The following is a 25,568-nucleotide window of genomic DNA, read 5'->3' as shown; positions in this document are numbered from 1 at the left end:
CCACTGAGTTCAAAGGCGGGCGAAATCGCCTGCACTACAGGTATAGATTTAAAACTGTTGTTTTTCTCTTTTTTTGTTTTTGTTTTTTCCGACCGCGAAAAGTTGAAATCGCGCATGTTAAATGCGCGTAAGATGCGACAGACCTGTATAATATTATGGTCAGAGGACTGCCTTGAAAGTCCTTGTCCCACAGCGTGCAAGCAAATACACTGAGGATCTCTGCAAATTGCTTTATTTGAAAAACAATTAAGATACTCAAGTCTAAGGAAAATCTGCGTATTCAGTGGAACTCTGCAAAAATAAACAAAAGGAAAGCTAACTCTATTTTCTGAAGGGGGATGGAAATGAGACTATTTAATGTAAGCAATCAGTTTTTTATTTTCTCATACAACTGTGAGAAAGGAAATAAGAAATGCTTTACTTTTCCTCCAACCTTTTATTCCATATTTTTTTCTGTAGCATTAGGCAGCAGCTCCCATAAGTAATGGGTACAGGCTGATACTGCTGAATTTCAGTGCAGGTTGATTGGGTTTCTAAGGTTGGTTGGTGATGGACGTATTCAATTTTTGGCTGATTAATTATCCCTATTATTGAATTGATCTTTGTTTAAGCATCTGAGAGTTGAGAGTTGCTCCTCCAGTTCCCCTCTGAAGTTAAAATTTGATTCCCAGGCAAAGATGAGATTGACTGTTATCAGATCGTATTCAGATAAAAGCCCTTTCCCCAGATCATTCAGCCTGTCATCCAGGCAACACAAGCAGTTTAATCTTTACTGCTGTCACAGGACAGGAGATCAGGACGTCTCATCTAGGAACAGAAGAATTGCTGAATTTTTTTAATGCAAAGATTTATCCTGCTAATTTTTCCAAACTTAATTGAGTCTCTGTGTAACATGCAGAATAACAGTGCACTCAAATACCTTCTAATGTATGCTTGATAGCTGCAATTTAAAATCTATAGGCCCTGGTATGTGTGCAGACAGACATTATTCAGAGTACTGCCTAAGCACTTATGTACCTGCCTTCTTCCCAGGGCCGGCTCCAGGCACCAGCAAAGGAAGCAGGTGCCTGGGGCGGCCAATAGAAAGGGGCGACACTCTGTCCATTATCGGGGTGGCACGTCTGGGTCTGCGGCGGCGGGTCTTCACTCCCTCTCTTCCTCTTCAGCAGCAGCTCAATTGGGTTTTCTTTTTTTTTTTTTTTTTCCCCCGCTGCTTGGAGCGACAAAAAAGCTGGAGCAGCCCCTGCTTCCTCCTGTTCACCTTCTCACCCAATAATAATACATAACATTTATATAGCACGTGCATCTCCAAAGCACTGGCACACCTTAATGAATTTTCACAACACTGGGAGAGGGTAGGCAAAAGTTTTCTCCCCATTTTATGCATGGGGAAGCTGAAGCACATGGCGAGACAATTTACCCAAGGTAACATAGGGTGTCAGAACAGGGAGTAGGGCCAGATAATTTTTGACTCCCATCCCATGCACTGGTCATTAGTGTGCACTGCCCTTCACAGGCAGACATTCTTTTGCACAATACCTTACAAAGGTTATAGTCTTACAAAGGTTTCTAACATTGTAAATGTTCGGGACTAACACCTACTCTTATCACAGAAATTGTTTTTTAAAAAGCAAACATGTCCACAGTACAATATATGCCCTACTAACGAGCAGTTGTTTTCAGTGCCAAGCCTTTTAGTGAAAAAATGTAAAACCCCATACTGTTTCTCCAGAGAATAGCTTGGATTATTCAAGTCTCAGGTTGCTTCTAGGGAATGGCTGCAGGCAGCAACTTCCTATTTCAGTCTGTCATTCACAGCTAAGAGCACCAGCCAAAATACACATCTCTGTGCATCTCACATTTAATAAAGAGAATTAAGTGTGAAATTGTTCTTGGAAATCTCTCTGCCTCTCCCATGTGGACCGAAATTTGGTATTCTGAATTCTGCTCTGATGTGAGTTCTTTCTACTTGCTTTGAAAATTAAGTTAAAGGGACAGACAAGTAGCTTAGGATCAATATTTGCCCTACCAAAAAGCGTGAACAAGAAATACTTTTGGATTCCAGCTATACTAATATCACTTCACTATTTTATTGTTGAGAATTGTCTGGAATGTAAGTGTATATTTCTATGGAACCTTCACTGAAGAAGTTCTGTGCCCTTGTGTTCCCTCTGCGGCAGCAGTTAACAAACACGATTTCTAGAGAGGTATATTTTTCCTCTCATTCCAAACCAACCCAAGATTTTTAAAAAGTTTTGAATTTCAAGCAGCTTGAGAAATACTGAGTTACAACAAGGGAAGACAGACCCCTTCTGAATCCTGCGCTGGACATTGTGGATCCCTTCCCACATGTTTTTGTGGATGATCTGAAGATGGCTGGTAACAGGCAAATGATAAATTCACCTGCATCGTTTAGTTTTGTCTCCAGACTTTTAAAGTCTGAACGAATGTTACAGAAGTGTGATTGGGGTGGATGAGGGGAATCTGTGATGATAGTTTGCCCAATTTGGGATGCTAATTTTGCCGGGATGATTTTCTTCATGCTAAAGGATATATGTATAATCTTTGAGAGGTATTGAGACTGATCATGCAGAGTTGGAAAAGTCATGTAGTTCCTAAACTCAAGGAGTGAGAGAGAGCTTAGTGGTTTTTGTTTATGTTAAAATGACAGATTGTGAACCAGGTAGGAATTATTCATTTTATTATAGAAAAACATACTGAAGACACTTGAATGGTAGCAGGATGGGGTGGGTTGTTGCTGGCTTCTGTTCTGCTTTTGGTTGTCTATTATGTTGGGTGTTTTTTCTGGACTTGTGACTCCTCTCTGGTTTTGGGTGGTGGTTTTTTATTTTGAGACTAGGCTCAATGGGATTGATATTGTCTTGAGTTATTTTATAGCCCCCTAGATTTTCACAGAATACGTAGAAGGATATTGTCCCTGCCGCAAAGAGTTTACAATCTAAGGCCCTAAACCTGCAAATGCTTAATTTTAAGCAGATAAGTTGTCTCACTGAAGTCAAGGCTTAAAGTTAAACATGTTTGTGTTGGTAGGATCAGGGTCTAAATTTTAGGTGTGACATACAGGAGAGAGAGAGGATAAGAGAGGGTTTTCAGAGGTTCCAGTAACCAATGACACAATTGCTTAGATTAAGCATGTGCACTTCTTGGTGGGCCTATCAAGATTTTTTGATAAATATAAAAATAAAGAATAAGATTATGAAAATTATTAATATTCTTGACATACAGAAAAGGTTAAGGTAAAACAATTCTCTGATTAGCGCATATAAATAAATACCTAGATAGCTGCATTGTGAAATTTTGCTAAATATTTTAGATGAGTCTAACACTGCAATCCAATTAAACTATTATCATTATTTCAATGGAAAATTAACATTGAATATTGCAGGTGTGGCCAAAGTGCAACCAGCATGTGTCTCTTTGACAGGTCAGCTGCAGCTCACAGAGCTCGGGGCTTCACCCCGTGGGGGGATGGGCGGCTTCACCCCAAAGCGGCTTCAGCCTCATGTGTGTGTGGGGGAAGGGGCGGAGGCTCAGGGTTTCACCCTGCAGCGGGGTGAGCCAGCGATCGCGGCTTCAGTCTCGCAGGAGGAGGGGCTCCGCTGCTTGCCGCTTCAGCCCCGGAGGAAGAGGCGAGCTGGTGCTGGGGGCTTCAGCTCTGCAGGTGACACCTAGGTTCCGGCTTCAGCTGCACATGCTTAGGAAATCGGATCACTGTAGTGCTGTACAGACCTCATGTGCTCTGATCTCCCTGCATGCTGCACACTACAGGCTGTGTTTACTGTCCATAAGTCGCATTTGAATAGTTTTAGATTTAAGTGTTAACCTTACATTAATTTTGTAGATGACAATGACATGTTCAAACTGTAAGAAATGCAAGTATGAAGAAGAAAACCGAAATTTTCAGCCAGAATGGGAGGAAGATTTTGCATTCACTAGCAAAAGTGGCAAACCCCTGTGCCTAATCTGCAATGCATCGCTCTCTCGCTACAAAGTGAACAACTTGAAACATCACTACAAAATAAATCACAATAATTTTTTGTTTAAGTACCCTCCTGGATCAGAATGAAGGAAAAACAACCTACCCACATTAAAATTATGCCTCAACAGTCAACAGACACTACTTTCTGCGTTCAGTAAGGAAGCTAACCCAACAACAGAAGCTAGTTTTGTTATGGCATGGAATATTGCTCGTGCTAAATCTCAATGTTGTGATGGAGAATTTGTTAGGAAGAATATTGCAGAAGTTGGTTGCAATTTTAGATCCAAGCAACACACAATTTCAGCGACTGATACAGCAAATTCCAATTTCGTGCCACACTACGGAGAGGCAGATCTCCCAGATCAGTGCCGATGTTGCAAGCGAGATGCAAAACGATCTAAAGAATTCTCTAGCATTCAACCTAGCTATTGATGAATCCACAGATGTGCAAGATAAACCACAATTAGCGATTTGTTCGTTATGTTTCTGCGGATGTAATTGTGAAAGAAGAAATGTTGGACTTAGTGGCGCTAAAAGAAACAACCTGTGATGTTGACATAAAGAACACACTTGACAAAGCATTGACAAATGCCGTTGTACCACTGGATAAACTTGTCAGTGTTACAATGGATGGAGCACCTGCAATGGTGGGGAAAAAAGTAGGCCTTATCAGACTCTTGAAAAGCGATCCCAAATTTCCAGAGTTTCTCCCTGCTCATTGCATCATCCATCATGACCATCTCACAGGCAGATGCTTCAAGTGTGAAAATGTTATGAAAGTAGTCCTACAAATTGTAAATTTAATTCATTCAAATGAGAAGACTCATCGAGAGTACAAAAATTTCATTGAATTGATGGATCTTGAAGACAAACCTAATGTCTCTTTCTATTGTATTGTGAGGCGATTATCAACCACAAATGTCTTAAATAGGTTTGTGGAGCCTATCAGTTCTTTCCTTGAGGAAAAGGAAAAGTCCTATCTACAACTGAAAGATGAGCAATGGATGCAATGTTTTTCACTGATATTATGTAGCATCTACAAACTCTCAACTTGGCATTCCAAGGGAAGGATAAGATTATTTCTGTCCTCACTCACAGTCTTCAGCTTCCAGAGTAAGTTAAAGCTTCTGCAAAGAGACATAGTGTCAAGAGACTTCAACCACTTTCCCCATCTCAAGAGTAGGATAAACACATTCCCTGAAATCAAAGTAGAAGATCACAAACTTGAGGAATACAGAGGTACATTACAAGGACTGCTTGATGACTTTCAGGCCAGGTTTGAAAACTTGCAGAAGCTGAGATCCTGCTTCGCCTTTCTTGTAAACCCATTCATGCTTGATGTGATCAATGACGGCTGTTCAATTCCCAAAACCGTGGTTACAGAAACATCTGCTGTAGAAATGGAACTATTAGAACTCTAGGAAGATCAGGTTCTAAAGTTGATGCATAAATCAGTCTATAATTGAGTTCTGAAAGCAAGTTCCAGGAATGAAGTATTCTCAACTCAAGGGCCTGGTGTACACTGGGGGGGCCAGGGGATCGATCTAAATTATGCAACTTCAGCTATGTGAATAATGTAGCTGAAGTCGACGTACTTAGATCGACTTACCGCGGTGTCTTCACTTCAGTGAGTTGACTGCTGCCGCTCCCCCGTCGACTCTGCCTGCGCCTCTCGCCGAGCTGGAGTACAGGAGTCGACGGGAGAGCGCTCGGGGGTCGATTTATCATGTCTAGATTAGATGCAATAAATCGACCCCCGCTGGATCGATCGCTGCCCACCGATTCGGTGGGTAGTGAAGACATACCCAAGAAGACTAGTGTGCGACTCATTTCAATTTTGGCACAACATACTGTGTGAATTGCTGTACTCTGTGATGAAGTTTGTAAAATTGAAACATTGTGCAGTCCTTACAAATCAACATCTGACCAAGGTCCTCTGTACTGCCTTGACAGCATATCAACCAGATTTCCAAAGACTTATGACCAGGATGGAGACCCACAAGGCCTCTAGCTTTAGCAGTAATTAGCCAAAATACAGTAATTAGGATGTTAATATTTTTTAAAATGCATGTGTAAAGGTTGTGCATGTCTTGTGGCTCTCAAACTTCTGAAGATTATCATATAATTTTGGCGGGTCAGTAAATTTGGCCACCTCTGGAATATTGTATTTGCTTGGATTGAATATTCATTTGTGTTTAGAATGTCTTGTCTGTAACGTGGCAAAAAATATTCCTTACACAAAATAGGAGGAACATTATTGTTTGCTAAATGGCAGGACGTAATTGCTAGGGATAAAACATTTGTTTTAAAGCTTTTAAGATAGTTTTACAAACAACTGAGATTAAAAAAATGTTAAAGACTAAAGAGTATCTGTGTGTGATGTCTAAGTGATCCCTTCCAGGGGTGGTTGCAGTGATTACTGTGCTGTAATAGTATGATACTGTCTATACAGAGATTTATATAGAAAAGGAAAGCACTTGGCTGTATCACTTTAAGCTGAAAAGCGCCAAGGTTTTCCTCCATCTGCCTTTTTATTACATGCCAGAAAGATTCATTGTGGCACATTTTACTTTAATGAAGTAAAGCTAGATTGTTACCTCACCATTCACACATCTTACTGGGCTGGTTGCACATTTTTGAAGTCTGCTTATCATAGCTGTTGATACTTTCTTAATAGAGAGGAGCTTAGCTGGGACAGTGTCAGATTGTGTTAGCTCTGAGCCAGGGTTTGTTTGAGCACTAATGGGAGAGTTGGGAATTGGGTATGAATGGCTTTGTGTTTTGATGAGGAGGAGAAACAATGGGTGGATCCAATAACAGCCCAATCCCACTCCTCTCTAACCCAGAAGTGCAGCCTGTGGAGACTTGGGTCCTCCCTAGCATGCATTGTGGTCTGGTCATTTGGATCGCACATGGAGCTTTGTATGCGGGAACCTGTGCTTTCTGTAGGCCACACTTCCATATTAAAGATGAGTGGCTGCAGTGTATTCTGCACTTTAAGTGCAGCTCTCAAACTCTTGACGTCTTGTCAGTTCAGTCCATGGATGGGATAGGTTTGGGTAACTCTGCAACAGGAGGTCATGTTGTCCAAGGGCTGAGTCTGGAAATGGTGAGATTCTGTTTGTTGTTGTGGGGAGAAGGCCTGAACGCTCCCTTTCCTCTAAACGTAAAACACCCACTGGGGTAGTGCTATCCCACACTGGGCCAGTTTTCATTGACTGGTATCCACCAGAGAACAGCTACATCTGGCTCACTGAGAAAGCTTTCCGATTAAAACCTGCATCTCGATCAGTAGCCAGTCTTGATTTGAAGACATGAAGAAATCGAAAATTCCCTACTTCCCTGGTAGTTAATCATCCTCAAAGCTTAAAAAATGTATTACTAATTTGAATTTCTCTGGCTTTAACTTTCAACCATTGATTCTTGTTATCCCTTTCTGAGCTAGATTAAAGAGCTGTTCAGTACCTCCTTTTGAAGGTATTTGGACGCAGCATTCAGGCTATTTTTCCTTTCTTTTTTTTTTTTTTTTTTTTGGATAAACTAAACAGATTGAGCTCTTTAAGATTCTCACTGTGAGATTTTTTTCAGCACTTTAATCACTTAAATTGTGATTTTTCTGTGCATCCTTTCCAACTTTTCGACATCCTTTTTAAAATCTTCACAGCAGACACAGTATTCCAGTACTGGTCTCACCAATGCCATAGACAGAGGCAAAATGACCTCCCTACTCTTCACTACTCCCTTCTTTATATATCCAAGAATCACATTAGTCCTCTTTGCCACCGCATCAGTTGTTTGTCCACTATGAGCTCTTAATCTTGTTCCGAGTTAGTGATTTCCAGGATATGGTTCCCCATTCTGTAGGTATGGCCTGCATTCTTTCATCCTAAGTGTATGATTTTGCACTCAGCAATACATTTTTTTAATGGTCCCAGCTTACCAGGCCATCCAGGTTTGTTCTGAATGATTGCCCTATCCTCATTGTTTACCACTCCACCAATCTTTGTGTCATCTGCAAATTTCAGCAACAGAGCTACTAGTTCCTAAACTTAGGAAACCTGGACATTGGTGCCAGTGGCTTGGGTTGAGGTAAAGGGTAACAAATCCTTTTAGTTTTTTTGAAGCTCCTATTTGCTGCTGGCCCCCATCTAGACAAAAAGGTGTTTTTGGAAGCAGTGTCCTGTCAACTCACTGAGGAGGGAAGGAATATTAAGTATAGCTAGAACCATGGGCTCCACTGTAGCAAATGCAAAGTTTAAAATTTTGTCTCAGCCCTATTATTGCTATACTTTGGTTCCATACCACTAAACTCTACCTCTGGGGGAACAGACTTAAAAAAGAATATACACTAAATTCAGCATTGCATTTGTAGAATACACATTCCATGTGCTACAATCTCCTGCAAACGAACTTTGGAATCATGGGCTGCTTTGTCAATTACTAAATTTACCCTGCGCTAAGATTTACTTGCTTGAGAGAAAGTCAGTGTGTAAATATTTCAGTATTTGAATAGATTTGAATTGATTTCTTACACCCCAAACACTGAACTTTGAGAATCCCTGGTATTGCAGTTTCCCTGAGTCTCCCAAGACAGGAGAAGTGTCGGCAATAGATCACTGTTTGGAAGGCTACCATGCTAGGAGTCGTTCAGTGTTCTTTTTTCTCCTTTCAAAAATAAAATAAAGTTGAAAATTTGGTTCCTCAGCATTTTTAATGTGACACTGTGATGTAGACTCCCTGTGTGTGTTGCTGACAAGATCGTCCTGTTCATGGAGGTGAGACTGAACTTCATATCCCAAAGCTGGAGAACCGGAGAATGTGAATGTTAACCAAGTGGACTGATGCCACCAACCCACATAGGCCAGAGAGCAGCTTGCAGCACCAGTGGTAATAGCTGCTGTTTGATCATCTCCCGCCATATTATATTAGCAATGCCCCTGACCCTTTAGTGAAAGGGACTTTGTTCTCTTCAAAGAATATTAAACATCATGGACAGAAGATTTTTATACTGAATATTTTACTTTGAAAGTTACAGCTAGGAGGATTCAGGTGGCTGTGCATTGCACCTTGAGATAATCTGTACCCTAAACGTCTAGATTTGGCTTAAGTGGAACAGGCAGAATGACTCCTGAAAGACCGCAGAGCTCAAATGCAGCCAAAGTGGCGGTAAAAGTCATTGCCTCAGCTTGTGGTGTGGTTTTCTATGTTACTCTAGGGTTCCAAAATGCATGCTTTCAGCAGCAGTTTGATGATGGTTTATTGGCTAGAACGAGCTTCTCAAGGTGACTGTGTCTGAAAATCTTGAGAGGGAGAAATTTTTCAGATGAAAACTATTTGAAAATCTCTTCCTGCTCTGTAACTCTGAGGGTGATGAAGAGAATGTCTCTTTCACACTCGAGTCCTTGTGCGATACATGTATTAAAATTTTGCACAGTAGTGCAGATCTTGATGGTCCAGTGGGTACCATTATTGCTTTCCAGGAATGCTGACCTGTTCATCAGAAAGCCTTTGGCTTAGAGAAACACCTTCTGTTGGAATAAGAAGCTACCTAGTGAGTTTAAATATTTACCTGACGTATTTTTCAGATAGTTGTTATGGTGGCACCTGAAGGCTATAGCGTTGGATCATAAGACATATATAGACAGATGTGCATCATATTCACATGAGGCAAATTTTCAAAGAACGTAGTGGGAGGAAAAATGTGGTATACTTGTAAGAAACAGCAAAATGTGCCCCTCATAAATGAGCATTAATGACCTCAGTAGAAGAGGCACGCATACTCCAATGTGCTTAAATTGTTGTCTGGCTTGAATAATGAGGAAAATCTCACTAGGTCTTACTACGTCATGGATAGACAATATCTTTCTAGTTGATTTACAACAGCAGGGAGTTGTGAAGTAAGTCTGTTACCCTCATAAACCTTTAACAGTAGGGCCACATTTTCCAACCCAATGTGCTCTTTATTATTATTGTCACTGCCTGGAAAGCTGTGTTTTCTGACTGAACATCATTCTGTGCCAGTGGACGCTGAGCAGTTCTTATCCAGAGGCTATTTGGAACATGAGCTCAAAGTTTTTATTATTAATCATATTTTTTATTAAATACTTCAACAGAAGTATTGGGTGGTGAATAAAATGAAGCCAAACAGCAGATGTGATCTGAAGAACAAACTTTCTGGAGTTCCTAACAGAACCTCTCCCTGCACTGCCCCTCAAGATACATTTCCCTCACCTCACCTCATCTCATGGTTGATCATCTCTTGATCGTGGTCCTCCATCCAAAATCTCAATTCCTGAGATAATTCAGATATTACTGCTTTTTTTGATAGAATGAAATTTGTCCAGCAATATTCTTGATAAGCCCATTTGGCTTATGATTCCATTATCCTCTTCATATTTGTTCCATCATTTTGCTAGGGAAAGGAGTTAGATTTACAGGATGGTAATATTTGGGATCATTTTTCTTTCCTTTCTTTGAAGATCAGTACTGCATTTTGCTTACCTCCAATTTCCAGTACCTCCCCAATTGTCTCATCCTCCCCCCCATTATTCAGTGACATGGCAAGTTTATTAGCAAATTCCCTTAGTGCTGTATAAGGCATAGATGTTGTTACAGGAGTTCAGAATCTCAGTCATTTAAGTCCTACATTAATTCGTATAGTTCAGGTGATGGAAAGGCGAAAAGCAGCAAACTGGAATAGGGAACAAAATATGAGGTAAACTGATACGTGGAAGAAGTTCCTACTGAAACAAGGAAATCGAGGCGGTGCTCGTGGAGGAACAAAGCAACTTCTCTTAATAAAATTAAAGCAACAGTACAGTGACACCTGTGGCCTTGGGTATGGCCTAAGTGCATGCATATATATATTTAAATTCATATTTATTTATTTATTTATTTAAATAGTAACATACTTCATACAAATGTCTCTTTTGTAGGATTCCTGGCAGACTGAATGACAGGAGAACGCCTCTGGGAGAGCTGAATTGGATCTTTACAGCAATCACAGACACCATTGCGTGGAATGTCCTGCCACGAGGTAGGACTGTCTGGCAGTTAACAGTCCACGTTTTCACCAGGAACAAGTGCTGGCTGCTCAGAGTAGAGGGGTAGGGAAGTTAGATAAGGGGGTTAATAAAACAAGGAAGAAGAGAGAGTCTGATGATAAAAGAGGTAGAGAAAACATGGGCTGAGGTGAGACACCAGAAGAAAGAATCCATGCCTGGGAAAGGGAAAAACAACAGAAAGGCAGAAAGTATTGAGTAAGTGGAGAGAGGGAAGAGTGGGTGTAGAGCTGGGTGAATAATTGATTTTTATTTGCTGGCCATTCTGAAAAATTGGGGGATAAATTCAGTCCTGGTCAAACTGAATTAGAAAATGCCAAAAAAAAAAAAAAAAAAGGGCGAATGAAAAAAGTTAGTTTTGGGTCAAAGAAAATGTATAATTCAACCTGAAATGTTTTGTTTCTGGGCATTTGTAAAGGGCTAGATTCACTTTAACTTAGGTCTCTCACCTCCCAGGCAAGGGCCCTAACCACCAAGGTATAGGGTATTCTGAGGTGGGTGTCTCTGCATCTCTCTTGTTGAAACTATTGTGCTTTGCATAAAATACTTAAACGGTCATTGAGGCAAAGAAAGAGCATGAGATTGACTCTGTAGCCTCATGATTAGGGCACACTCCTGGGATGAGGAGACCTGGCTTCAAATCCCTGCTCCAGTGAATATTTATACAAAGTGGATTAGCTTCAACAGGAGAGATTGAGAGAGACCTGGTGGTGGCTAGCGCAATCAACTGGGGTAGGGCCTGAGTTCATGACCTTGCCCCAGAACTGGAATTCAAACCTGGGTCTTCCACATCCCAGGTGAATCCTTTAACCACTGGACCAAAAGTTATAAGGTGGGCTCTCCCACCATCACCCCCCATTCCTTTGTTTTGTGAATCTAGCCTGAATTTTTTTTTTTTCTGGCTGAAACTATTCAGCTAATTCATTTCAAATTCACAAATAGTTTTGGTCGACCAAAACTGCATTTTTCAGTGAAGAAACTAGTCAGAAAACTTCGTCCAGCTCTAAGTGTGACTTCTCAGTAGAGATGTTATTTATCAGGGGGTAGCCGTGTTAGTCTGTATCTACAAAAACAACAAGGAGTCTGGTGGCACCTTAAAGACTAACAGATTTATTTGGGCATAAGCTTTCGTGAGTAAAAACCTCACTTCTTCGGATGCATAGAGACTCTTATGCCCAAATAAATCTGTTAGTCTTTAAGGTGCCACCAGACTCCTTGTTGTTTTTGTAGAGATGTTATTGTCACACTTGTCAGGCAAACTCAGTGCCCATTAATCCTTCTGTGGGTGTAAAGTGACAGCAACACTATTTCTGGAGGTCTTGGGCTTTTGCTTTTCTGGGTTTTTGTTTTTGTTTTGTTGGAGGAAAGTATTCATTGATCAGCTCTCTTGTGCGTGTGTGTGTGTGTATCTGCTGGTACAAAATGCTTCTTACAGATCACTGAAGGTACCTGTGTGTCACACACATTATCTCTCTGCAGATCTCTTCCAGAAGCTCTTCAGGCAGGATCTGCTGGTGGCTAGCTTATTTCGTAACTTCCTGTTGGCAGAAAGGATTATGCGGTCTTACAACTGTACCCCTGTCAGCAGCCCACGTCTACCTCCAACCTATATGCATGCAATGTGGTAAGTCGCTGCTAGCAGGGTACCTCTTGCTTTAAAGGCTTTGTACAGATGGCTTGGGGAGATTTCAAGAGCTGCTGTCATACAAAGTTGTTACCACCTGAATCTGTGCAGCACTTTCCTGATTAAATCAGTAGATCAGAAATGGAAGCGCATGTGGCAACTTAATACCTATCTCCAAATGTATTGCTTCCCTGTGTGTACGGTACCCCATTAATATAATTCTGATATAATTCCCTGATACAAAAGCTCCACTTCAGCTAAGTAACATTTCAGCCCAAATAGAGAAACAATGGAGCATCAGCTACCTTTCTGTTTTGCTGGCATAAAGCTGTGATTGTAATGGGGAGAACTGGGATAGTTGGGGCTAAGGCAAGAATTCTTTTAACTTTCCCAATAGAAAGTAAAAGGAGGTGGGGTTTGTTCCAGAGTTCATTTCCTGGCACTCTGCTTCTTTTTAGATGATTAATGGAAATGCAAATGACTCACATTATGGAAAGCCTTTTAAATGCATTCCTGACTAATAAACAAATGCTGAGTGAATACAAAGGCCCTCCTTATAATTCTTAGTCCTGTCTAATTAAGGCTAGAATTGTACAAAACTTAGCTTGACCCCATCAGGTTACACTTAGCCAACACAATTTCTGTAAGAGAAAATGATGCCTCTGTAATCTCCGAAAAGTTAATAAAGTAATTGCTACATGTAATTGAATAGGCTTAATTTACTTGGATAGTCAGAAAGCTTTTGATAAAGTCCCTCCGTCAGACTACAGGGGAAAACAAAGTTTGAGTAGAGTCATGGAAAAACTGGTTGAGGTGGCAGAAGTCATATTACATGTCTTTTCTTAAAACTGGAGAGAAGTTAATAGTTTAATAAATATTGGGATCATTGTTAAATACATTCATTAATCATTTGGAGGAAGAAGTAGACAGTGATTAGAAGTTTACTGATAACAAAAAATTGCTTTAATTAATAAAAAAACATGGAAGGACTAGGAAAAATGCACATTGGCACCTATAGCCAAAGATGCTCATATGTGCTTTTAAATTGGAGGAACTTTTGAGGAAAAAGATTTGTCATGTACATAGCACAATGAAGTTGGCTTGTCAGTGTGGTGTAAAAGCAAACAGGTTGTTTGTATGCACAAAAGGGATAGAACACGTAGCATACGAAACAATGAGTGAGCGCTCATGTATGACTGTATCCAATAGTTGCCTCACCTGAAAGGTAAGGCAGAGCCTGGAAACCTCCTGAGAAGGACAATGCATGTATGGCTACAGGTTTTGCAGGATTTTTATATGGGCAGAGATATACAAACAAATCTTTCTAGGTACTTATACCATGCTCATTATCAGTTATCTGAGCTCCTTCTGGCTTCTTGCTGGAGTCCTTCTGTGAGGCAATGTGGCCTAGTGGATAGAGCGCTGGACTGGAACTCAGGAGATCTACGTTCTATTTCTGGCTCTTCCACTGACCTACTGGATGACCATGGGCAAGTCACACCTTCTGTGCCTCAGTTTCCCCATCTGTAAAATGAGGATAATGATATTGACCTTTGTAAAGTGCTTTGAGATCTGTGGATGAAAAGTGCTAAATAAGAGCTATTATTATTGTTTTCATTTTTACTTAGTATTTAGCAAAAGCAGAGCTTCCTTAGGAAAACATTCATCATGTCTGCTTCTACTGACTCCCAGATGGTGGCAACCCAGGAAGGGAGAAATGAACAGACAGCTCCTTGATGCATATTTTCAATACTCTTCCAAAAAGGTAGTATCTAAAATAAAATTCAGGTCAGGGGAGACTTTCTTATTTGTCAGAAGAGGCAAGCAACATAACAGTTTGAGAAATGTCTAGTTAAAGATTTTATAAAAAAATAACCCTGTGCCCATGTAGAGCACCTTTTCTCCTCAGCTCTCTTGGCACATCACAGACTTGAAGCCTCACAGCCCACCTGTAAACTAGGCTCAGCAGAAGTGACTGACTTCGTCACACAGCACATCAGCTGCAGGGCCTGGACGAAAAGAACACGGTCCCGACTCCCGGTCACGTGCTGTAACTCACTAGATAGTCAAGTCTCCCTAGGCCTCACACAGAGCTGTATTCCGAAGCCTGTCATCTTCTTTTCTTTTTTTTTTATTAAAGCAGATCATTGCAGCCGTTGGAAATTTAACCCAGAAAATGTGGTGGAGGAAAGAACCAGAACTTACATTGCTGGGTGATAGAGACCGATTGGATGACAGAAAGCAAATGTGCACTGCTGAGTACACTGGTTGTCATTCTGCTCTGAGCTTCTCACAGATTTTTGCACCTGGCAGATCAGAATTTGAATGCTTATGAATGTGGGTACTGGCTGTGCTGTCATCCATAGCGATTTGATCTGCAGGAGGCCAACAAGAAACCCCTAGGATCTGCTATAATATGTAAATGGATGATGAGCTCAGACACTTAGTCCTACAACCCATCAATCTGTGTTCCTCAAGGACCTGACTTAAAGGTTTTCTGCTTCCCCCAGCCCTCAGTACTAGTTATTTTGCTTATGTTGGTTGTCACAGGAGTGTTGAGATGGGGCCTTTCTGCTATTCCCACACATCCATGCTGAGGCAAGCAGGTATTGTGTGTCTCTACCCCCTTACACTTGATTTCATAGTTTAAAGCCTTCATGGTATTGTGCTGGTTAGCTTCCCCACCTATTTCAGAGTAGTTCAGATCCTTCCTCGGGATGCTGATCTCCCCACCTACTCTGCATCCTTCCACACCCAGAAATTATGGGTGATTGGCCCACTCCCTCCTCGCCATAGACACCGCTTGTGCTGCATTTTGTTGTATACCCAGTCACTGGATAAAGATGGAATCCATGCCAAACTCTGTTCATCCATCTACTTAGCTGGCTTACCATATGCCTTCACTGCTTAGAAAACTGTCTGTTAAAACTTACATTGTTATAATATTGCCAGTTCTACTGAAGTGCATTCTAATTTACCTTGCATTTCAGATGTGAAGAAACATGATGAAACAATCTCATTAGGGAAGTATGAAATAGCAATTATATGTAAAACACAATCAAATTTTCTTCTGTTTGTTAGTAGTGCATAGGGAGATACAGGATACACAAGCAAGCTGTAAAAAGGAGTCTGCATTGGCACTGCATGAGTAATATTGAGTCACAGATACTTTCTTCCCTTTCTCCACACCCTCTCCTCTCCTTGTGTACTCGCTGAGATCATTAGGATGTTCTCTGGGGCTGTCTTCCATACAGAAAACATAAGTAATTTTAGTGATTCACTGATTATAGTAAAATATACTGAATGGATTCTGAACTTTGCACATGCTGTTCGCTCCTCCCTGCTTTCTGGGAAACACTGGTCAATTGTACAGTAAAGATGCCCTGCACCACACCTTGCGACTCTGTTTCTGTTACTGGAAACATCCTCACTGTCAGTGTAAGAGTGGAAAGAACAGAAAGCATCTCCTGCTTCTTGTAATTCCTTCAGGTTCCCGGTTTTAACACAAATGGGCTACAAAAACCAGAGTTCGGTGCTCAAGTTTCCCCCTTTTGTCTTTCCAATTAGCATTCTAGAGCTGGGTCCAGTGCCTTGTTGTTTCTGCTGCAGTTACATCACTGATAGAAAACCACAAAGCAGTTGACAAAATATCATGACGGTGTCCTGCTCAGCTACAAGTGCACCGCAGGACTGTGCATATGCTGTGAAATGTTTGTCCACTTGACTTGAGCATCACTTGATCTCATGAATAATTATGGCTGTTCCTTTTTAGAAGTTAAACGTAGACCATTTTGCTCTCTATTTTAGTGTATATCTTTGTCTGTGCTTCTGCCTGATGGTATTCTCTAGACCATGCTCACTTTTCACATCATTTGAGGATCCTGAATAGATTAACCCTTTTCTGGAAATAGTCACCAGGCTGCCAATGGCATTAGAAGTGTCTACAGATAAGAGTGTTTCTCTCTTCTGTCTTGGTCATCTGGAAGTAAATTCTCTGTGACCAGTTAAATCAGCTCTCTTAATTTATTCTGTGGACCAGTGCTCTCTAACTTCTAAATCACTTCTTCTAGCCAGGAGATTGGGCTATAGGGCAAGTCTTGTTTTCTGAGGCCAGTTTTTGTCCACTAGTCAGCCAGTATTAGGATGCACCCAATAGGGCACTGAACTTGATAGTCAAGAAACCTGGCTTCTGCCCCCATCTCTGCCACTGACCACTGTGTGGCCCTTAATGTGTGACTTAACTTCTCTGTGCCTCTATTACCACTTTCTTGTCTACTTAAACTGTAAGCGCTTCAGGGCAGGGACTTTCTCTTACTGTTTGTACAATGCCAAGCGCAATGGGACACTGATCTTAGGTGAGTCCTGTTGGCACTACTGTGGTACAAGTAATAGTAATATTCATTGAGGGACTGTCCAATTCAAAGCCTAGATGTATTTGTCTGTGGTGTATGAAGGGGGAAGAAACATTTTTGTCCTGCCTACACGTGGGTCTCCATGTCCATGGATTGTAGTTTATACATTGTGATCACCAGTAGAGAATTGTAATGATGGTAACTAAGTAAATTGACAGACTTTTCCTAATGTGTAATGTAGGCCATGTATTAAAAACAAGGCACCTTTATTATGCTGTGACAGAGATGTGTTTATAATAATAATAGAAATATTGCTACAGTAAATATACCAAGCATGAAATTCTAGCTGAAAAGAAAACCATAATGTAACATCCCAATAACAGGTGAGGAGGGAGATTCTTGAGTCTTTGGACATTGTGGGAAGTATTGCAAAAAAGGTTCAAGTCTGCAATTTTCTTCCCTGGTGGATTTAAAAAGGACTCTTCTTTTAGAAACATAGAAAAGTCTTAACATCTCAGCAAGAGCAAAATGACTGAAAGATTTAGGGGAGCATTTGGCTACTCTGTGTTAGCCTTTTATAAGCTTGGGTGGGTTCTTGTTTCAATCGGAAACATGAGGATTTTGGTCTCCACCTCCTCGTTAGAGTCTCTAGTACCTATCAGAAAGGCACCCACCTAGTTTGATCAGGAAAGGTCCAGAGTTGCTATAGTAGGGCATGGGTTGAGGTCAGGATTGAGATTCATTGACTAACAAGAGGAAAGTTGCCCACTTCTGCCACTAACTAGCACTATCAGACCCTCGTTTTCATGAGCATTGAAATACTTAACAAAGATTTTATAGCTCTAAATGTTTTTAAAAATACGTATGTCTGAGTGCTTCCCTCTTGCCTTCCCTAGAGCAGGCTCCATGTGTCTGCAGTATCACTGTGGAGCTGCTGGCTTCAGACTGATATTTGAAAAATCAGTCAAATGGGACATGGGGATAGCTCAGTGGTTTGAGCATTGGCCTGCTAAACCCAGGGTTGTGAGTTCAATCCTTTAGGGGGCCACTTAGGGATCTGGGGCCAAATCAGTACTTGGTCCTGCTAGTGAATGCAGGGGGTTGGACTCCATGACTTTTATTTTTAGGGGGGAGGGATAGCTCAGTGGTTTAAGCATTGGCCTGCTAAACCCAGGGTTGTGAGTTCAATCTTTGAGGGGGCCATTTAGGGAGTTGGGGATTGGTACTGCTTTGAGCAGGGGGTTGGACTAGATGACCACCTGAGGTCCCTTCCAACCCTGATATTCTGTGATTCTATGATTCTATGCTACTGAGTTGTAGCTGCAAAAAAACTAAACATGGGAATAACATGTTCAACGTAGTTCGTACAGACTGAAATGTTTCAGTGTCAGAAATGTAGAATTCAATCAAGTATATTTGTGTTAGTCCCCAGAGCACAGATGGCTGAAACTCAGATGCCTTTAGCAGCTCCCCTGAAAATCATCAACTTCGTTTCCAAAATGAAGGAGCCCAGTGCTTTTTCCCCCCCTGTGCTGGAATGCAGTCTAATACCAGCTGTTTCTACATAGAGAGAACACAAGCATAAGAGACATCAGTAATTCTTTACCAAAAATGAGATGTGAGGATTAAAAGCATCAGGGACACTGACTCAGCCCAGAAAATTAAAGTTAAATGTAATAAGTTCTGCCTTCATGATCTGCAAACTACTTCAGTACACATGGGTGAAGAAATACTGAGGGTGGGTCTCTGTAACTATGTTTTATTTATGTTAAAGTATTACCGTGAGCTTCCAACATGGAACATTTTATCTCACATAATAAAATGGTCTTTAAGCAAAGCTAGATGCTCTGTGCTTTCCATTCCCCGCTTAACAGCCCAAACTTTGGAGCACCTCAGAAAACACAAACTAAAGGCAGTTGGACGAGATCAGGCTAAATTATTTAAAAGGTTATAATACATTTTTAAACAAAATTAAAGTTAAAATACATGAGCACTTCCCTCAAGGGAGGGGAGAGTTAATAACAGAATCCAGGGAGTCCTTTCTTGTTTATTTTTTGATGTAGAGTCATGCTGTTTTCCTCAAAGAGAAGACTAAGGGGGGATATGATAGAGGTATATAAAATCATGAGTGATGTGGAGAAAGTGAATAAGGAAAAGTTATTTACTTGTTCCCATCATATAAGAACTAGGAGCCACCAAATGAAATTAGTGGGCAGCAGGTTTAAAACAAATAAAAGGAAGTTCTTCTTCACACAGCGCACAGTCAACCTGTGGAACTCCTTGCCTGAGGAGATTGTGAAGGCTAGGACTATGACAGGGTTTAAAAGAGAACTAGATAAATTCATGGAGGTTAAGTCCATTAATGGCTATTAGCCAGGATGGGTAAGGAAGGGTGTCCCTAGCCTCTGTTTGTCAGAAGGTGGAGATGGATGGCAGGCGAGAGATCACTTGATCATTGTCTGTTAGGTTCACTCCCTCTGGGGCACCTGGCATTGGCCACTGTCGGTAGACAGGATACTGGGCTAGATGGACCTTTGGTCTGACCCGGTACGGCCGTTCTTATGTTCTTAAGTTAACTAATCTTACACCTCAGCACACAAACAGGAAATAAATTGGAGAACAGCAGGGGGACAGGGAAGGGGTCCATTCCCTTCTAGAAGTGATTCACGAGAGCCAACCCAGGATAACACTTCCTTCCTTCCCAGGCTTCTTATGGGGATTTCTGTTTACAAAGTGCTTTTGAAGATTAGTTTTTACTGTGTTAGGAACAAAAATGGTTGAGTAAGAGCTCAGTATTATGCTTTTTCCCCCTTTTTCCCGAGTCCCACTGCCCCGGGGGGGGGGGGGGGAAGAACAGCCACCGCCTGGCCTGGGGAAGAGGCGGGGATTCGGGGAGGGAGCCAACTGGGGGAGGAGGGGGCGGGGGGGGCACGAGCACTTCTGGGCTCTGGAGCATTTCCTTGTTTGTCCCGTGTCCCAACCGCACGTCTGTCGGGACGTGGGACAAACAAGGAAATATCGGGACAGTCCCGATAAAATCGGGACGTCTGGTCACCCTACTCAGAGAGTGTATCTAAAAATTCAGATTGCCTGCCTTCGCTTTCCCTCTTGGTAATCTGAAAACTTCAGTCATTACCTCTTCTCCTTAATGGTCTTTATTTTCCCCCGGGTAGAACCTAAATCTCTCTGGTTTCCCCACCCACATTTAATCGCCCATGTCCTTTTATCGTTCTTTTTCTGGACTTCCCCAATGCCCTTTTAGTGAAGTATGTTTTTACCTACACAGTGGGTTCATTCTCTAAACAAAGACACAAGTAAACGATTAGAAAATAACTTGCTGGTGTCTTTTTGGCAATTGGAAGTAATACAGTGCTGGCTTCAGTCCGAACAGTATTGTTTGTATTTTTTTAAAGTTTCAGCAAAGACACTGTTCTTGGGAGGGGGTGTGTGTGTTGTAAGTAGTTGGATTGTGTGCGTCCATGAAGCAATTCACGTTAATCGGTAGCTCTCTAGACTGCGAAAGGCAGTCATATTGAAATTTGATATTGGCAATTTCACTTTTCAGGAAGATTGAATATTGGCTGATGTGGCTGCATTGATTTTTAATGATCTGTTTTTAGAAGTCTAAAAAGAGATTTGGCTTTAATCTGCTGAAATCTCTTTTCAAATGCCCTATAGTTCTTCCTGATAACATGTTTAAAACTCTCAAGATCTGACCCTGCAGGGCTGCTCTGGACAAATTTTATAGAGGTATTAGTGCTCCTTACCTGAAATGACTTTGAGGTGCTCAGTATATGAGGCCTGGTCTACACTTAAAATTCAGATCAACTTGGCTATGGTGCTCAAAGGTGTGAAAAATTCATACTCCCCGAACACCGTAGTTAAACTGATCTTAGACAAGGATGGGTCGTCGGATGAATTCTCCCATCGACTAGCTACTGCTGCTTGGATAGGTGGATTACCTACATCAACAGAAATCCTCCTTCTGTCCCTGTAGGAAGCATCTACCCTACAGTGCTATAGGGCACAGCCGCAGTACCATAGCTGTGCCACTGTAGGGCCTGTAGTTTAGACATGCCCTTTGTGCTGTGCCTCTGCAGAATGATGACCTATGCAGCATCCTTTATAAGCAGCACATTTCAGACAGTTGTGCTTCTCCTCCCCTGATCCTTTTCATCCTCATCTAGTAAACCAGAGTTTAATAGTTCATCTCAAAGGTGCTACGTATGGCTTCTCTTAATATCTGAGGCTACGTCTACACATCAATAAAAAAACCCATGGCACCGAATCTCAGAGCCCGGGTCAACTGGCTCAGGCTCATGGGGATCGGACTGAAGGGCTAACAATGGCAGCATAGATGTTTGGGCTCAGGCTGGAGTCCAGGATCCGAGACCCAACCCCTTGTGGGCCAGCTGCAGGTCTTTTCTTGCAGTGTAGACATACGCCCAGAGTCCCTTCTCTTAAGGAGGCCTCCCCGACTCTTTTCAGCCCCTACAGTTAGAAATACTCATCCTTTGGTCGGAGTCAAAGAATCCTTATATATAATAACTACAATAATTTACTTTGCTTCTGCCTCAACCAGGACTAAATATTTCCCTCAGCAGCTCTGACTAACCATTTTGCCTACAGCCTGGGCATTTATTGAGCATGTGGGAACCATTTATTGCCTGTGCCTTGAAGTGGTTTTGATTATCTCCCCGTTACCTCTTAATTATATTGGTAGCCTTTTGCCAAGTGAGAGGTGAACATGGTGAAGGAGGATGGCAGGGTTGGGGCTATTGAAACAAATTACATGTTTTGGATCAATGGGGAAAAGGTCTTTTTAAAAAAATTCTTTCTTCATCCTGAACGTGTAGATTTTTCTAATTGTAAGCAGCTGGTGGCTTGGCTAATGGAATGGACTCTCCTAGTGAATTGCTCTTCCAGTAGTATCTCTGCTTGGTAGTGCAGGGGGATTATTAAGATTTAAGAAGTTATTAGAATAGATAACTAAAATCCAGTTTATTGATTATCACCTCTAGTCTTACGTTTGCAAATGTTCCTTGACAAAGAAAAATTGCTTAGCCTCTTGATGTTAATGCTATGCCCATGAGCCAAGGAGGAGCAATTCTGTCTAGTGAATAAATTAGTTACTGTATAAAACACTCTTTGGTGGTGGTGCAGCAGTTTAAGTCCCTAGCCTGTCATCTTAAAATGACAGGGTTCAAATGCTAAATCGAGAAATGTCTTAAATGAGTTTTGAAGAGGGTGAGAGGATAAACATTGCAAAAGTGCCTCAATCCCGTGTTTCAGAAGAGACTTAGGCACTTTGGAGCATAAGTTCCATTAAGATTTTTAAAAATGGAACTTGGGTGCTTCAGAAAATGTTTCCCTAGAAGAGTAGCAGCCCATGTGACAAAACATCAGATGAGCTGGTAAATGTTCAATAGAGATCACTGTTCTGTATTTGAAATGAAGTAGGAGGATATATCCATTTCATGTGATGTTGTGTATGAAATAGAAACTTTATCGCCTGTAATAAAGGAAGGTGCAAGGCAGCATTCGCTACTATTCAATTTTTTTAAATCAACAGACCCCGGGTAACTTAAACCCAAGAGTCTTGAAGGAACTAGCTGAGGAGCTCTCTGAGCCAACCGCTAACGTTAATTTTTAAGAAATCTTGGAGTACTGGGGAAATGCAAAGAATTAGAGGTCTGCTCATTTGTTTACAAAAGGATAAAAGGGATCCCAAAGGAACTATTGACTGGCTAACCTGATGTTGATCTCGGGTAAAATAATGGAATGATTAATTTGGAACACGTTTAACAAAGAATTAGTGGCTAAAAATACAATGAATGCCAGTCAGCATGGTTTCACTGCAGGTAGGTCTCGTCAAATAGACCTGTTAATTTAACAAGATTACAGGTCTTGTTGATAAAGGCAATGGTATTGACATAGTATACTTAGATTTCTCCAAGGCATTTGATTAAGTGCTTGTCCACACGGACACTTAGTGCGTGGCAAACTGGAATGTAAATTTACAGCACACTAGTCTGCCATGCATGAAAAGTTCCGTGGTGTGCTTTGACAAGCTGCTATTTCCCAGCGAACTTTTAGTGCATGGTAGCAGGGCCAAACAGTGACTTAGTGCGCTGTAGATTTACACGCTGCCTCCAAGTGGTCAAGCCCTTAGTACCACATGACATTTGTATTAAACTTGAATCATATGGAATTAACAGGGCACACGTTAGATGGATTAAAAACTGTCTTGCTGACAGATCTCGGAATGTAGTTGTTAATGGGGGGATAGCAATGAGCGGAGCTGTTTCTGTCAGGGTCCCACAGGAACTGGTTCTTCGTCCAATGCTATTTTATATTATCAACAATCTAGACAATGATATAAAATCTTCGCTGGTAAAGTTTGCAGATGACACAACTATTGGTGGTCTAGTAAATAATGAGGAGGACAGGTTACTGTTAGTGATCTGAATCACCTGGTTCAATGGTCACAATCCAACAAAATGTATGTTAATATAGCCATATGCAAGAAAGTACATCTGGGAACAAAGAATGCAGGTGGTTACTTACAGGATGGGAGACTGTGTATTGGAAAGCAGTGACTTAGGTAGATAATCACGTCAACATGAGCTCTCAGTGCAGTTCTGTGGTGAAAAGGCTAATGCAATACTTGGATGTATAAACAGGGGAATATCAAGCAGAATAATCCAGGGGCTAGATTATTTTTTGCAGTGTGGGGTGTGAGGAGCTTGATTTATTCAGTTTATAGAAGGGAAGACAAAGAGGTGACTCGATCACTGTGTCTAGGAATTATATGTGAAAAAGACATTGAGTGGGGTGGGGTGGGGCTTTTCAATCTTACCGTTAACGGTGTAACAAGTTCCAGTGGGTGCAAGCTGAAGTTAGACAAATTCAACCTTGAAATAAGATGTAATTTCCTAGCAGTGAGGGTGATAAAACATTGGAACAGTTTACCAGGGGAATTGGTTGACTTGACTTTCCTTGAAGTCTTTAAAATGAGATTAGAAATCTTGCTAAAATATATGCTTTAATCCAGCTGCTGGGAGAAATTTTATGACCTATGCTCATTGGGGCAGCTAGCCTTGGAATCTGTGAATCTTCCTGTTCATCCTTGTCCTTCGTAGGCCTTTGGAAGAACATGGCTGCCTACATTGCCCTTAACATGCTGGTAAGACTTGAAGCTTTGCAATAAGATAACTGTAATCAAATCCCATGCTTCAGAGCTTCAGCCAGTTGCCTGCAGATGTCAGGAAGGAATTTTTCCCTTGAGGCACAATTTTTCAAATGTATTTGGGTTGGTGCCTTACTCTGAAACATCAGAGATTGACCACAGCTGGAGATGGGATGGATCAGTGCTCTGAAGTGGTACAGAGAATCCTCTTTCCTAAATATCTGGCTGATGTGTCTTGCTTACATTCTCAGGATCAAACTGGTTGCCTGGGAATTTCCCCCAAGTTAGAATGGCAAAGACTTTAGGGGGTTTACACCTTCCTCTGTGGCATGGAGCCTTTCTCTGCTAGGATCCTCTCGGTTTGTCTCAACTAATCAATTCCTTGCCGTTTCAGGCATTGGCCCCTTCTGTTCTCCGCCTGTGGCACACAACAATGTGGTCTCTGTAGGACTGAAATGCTTTAGTCTAACTAAAGTAATTGGGATTAATATAGGGATATCTGAGTGAACTTTAATGACCTTTGATATGCGGGAGGTCAGAGTAGATGATCTAGTGGTCCCTTCTGGCCTTAAATTCTATGAAAATATGAAACACTTGTGAAATCAGCACTTTGCCAAGGGTGGTATACTGGCAGTTTGGCCAGTGCTGACTTACCTCTTGCCTGAGTAACTTGCCTCATTTCAAGGGCATTAATTCTCCTTCTATTGCGTACCCATAAAAATCACTGGATGTCTTTTGAGCAGTTGCTTGATAATTAGTCACTTCTGGTAGATTTCCAAGTCCCTCCCCCATAAAACTTCTGTTACAGTGTACAACTTAACAAGACTGATCCCTAAGATCTTTCAACTATTTCCCTATGTTTTTCCTTGGCTCATTGTATACGTATCACCAGCACAAATGTGTACAACAAATCTCCTTAAACAAGGTAGCCATGCAAAACCCAGATCAGAGTAGGATTAATGCAGATAAGGCCACCCTTCAACAGTACAGAATTTCCAAGTCTAGAGTTTTGAAGAGAAGCTTTATCATGATCCTGTCAGTGTATTAGTGAGTTGTGACTCGCAGGGCCTGTCAACAGGAGTAATTCTTGATGAAGCATATTGGCATGCCTAATAGACTGGAAGCTAATCTTCGAAAGGATGTACTCGGCACCTTAGAAGTGTGTGCTTTAGGATTATGGGTCATGTTGGAGCTGTCCCCTGCTGGTGGATATTAATAAGACAGCAATGAGAATTTGATAATGAGAACATGAAAGTTCACTTTAAAAAGTGGCTGTTCCAGTTAAAACAAGAGCAGGCACAGATTCGTTTTCTAGTTAAGTAGATAGTTAATATCAACATTT

The 25,568-nt window shown here is 41.4% G+C and overlaps 1 protein-coding gene across 5 annotated transcripts in view; it reads left to right on the top strand.

Moving 5' to 3' along the window:
• RPTOR (regulatory associated protein of MTOR complex 1) overlaps positions 1–25,568 on the top strand; it is a 297,098-nt gene that overhangs the window by 160,941 nt on the left and 110,589 nt on the right. For all 5 annotated transcript variants that reach the window (XM_042840943.2, XM_042840944.2, XM_065562859.1 and 2 more), the window contains exons 8-9: positions 10,936–11,036; positions 12,541–12,685. In XM_042840943.2, the coding sequence (XP_042696877.1) occupies positions 10,936–11,036; positions 12,541–12,685 (246 nt within the window). The remainder of the gene's footprint in view (positions 1–10,935; positions 11,037–12,540; positions 12,686–25,568) is intronic.

The sequence above is a fragment of the Chrysemys picta genome, chromosome 12, assembly GCF_011386835.1.
Source record: "Chrysemys picta bellii isolate R12L10 chromosome 12, ASM1138683v2, whole genome shotgun sequence".
In the NCBI taxonomy this organism is placed as follows: domain Eukaryota; kingdom Metazoa; phylum Chordata; order Testudines; family Emydidae; genus Chrysemys; species Chrysemys picta.
The sequence above is the reverse complement of the archived record's forward strand: the minus strand, read 5'-3'. Positions and strand labels throughout refer to the sequence as shown.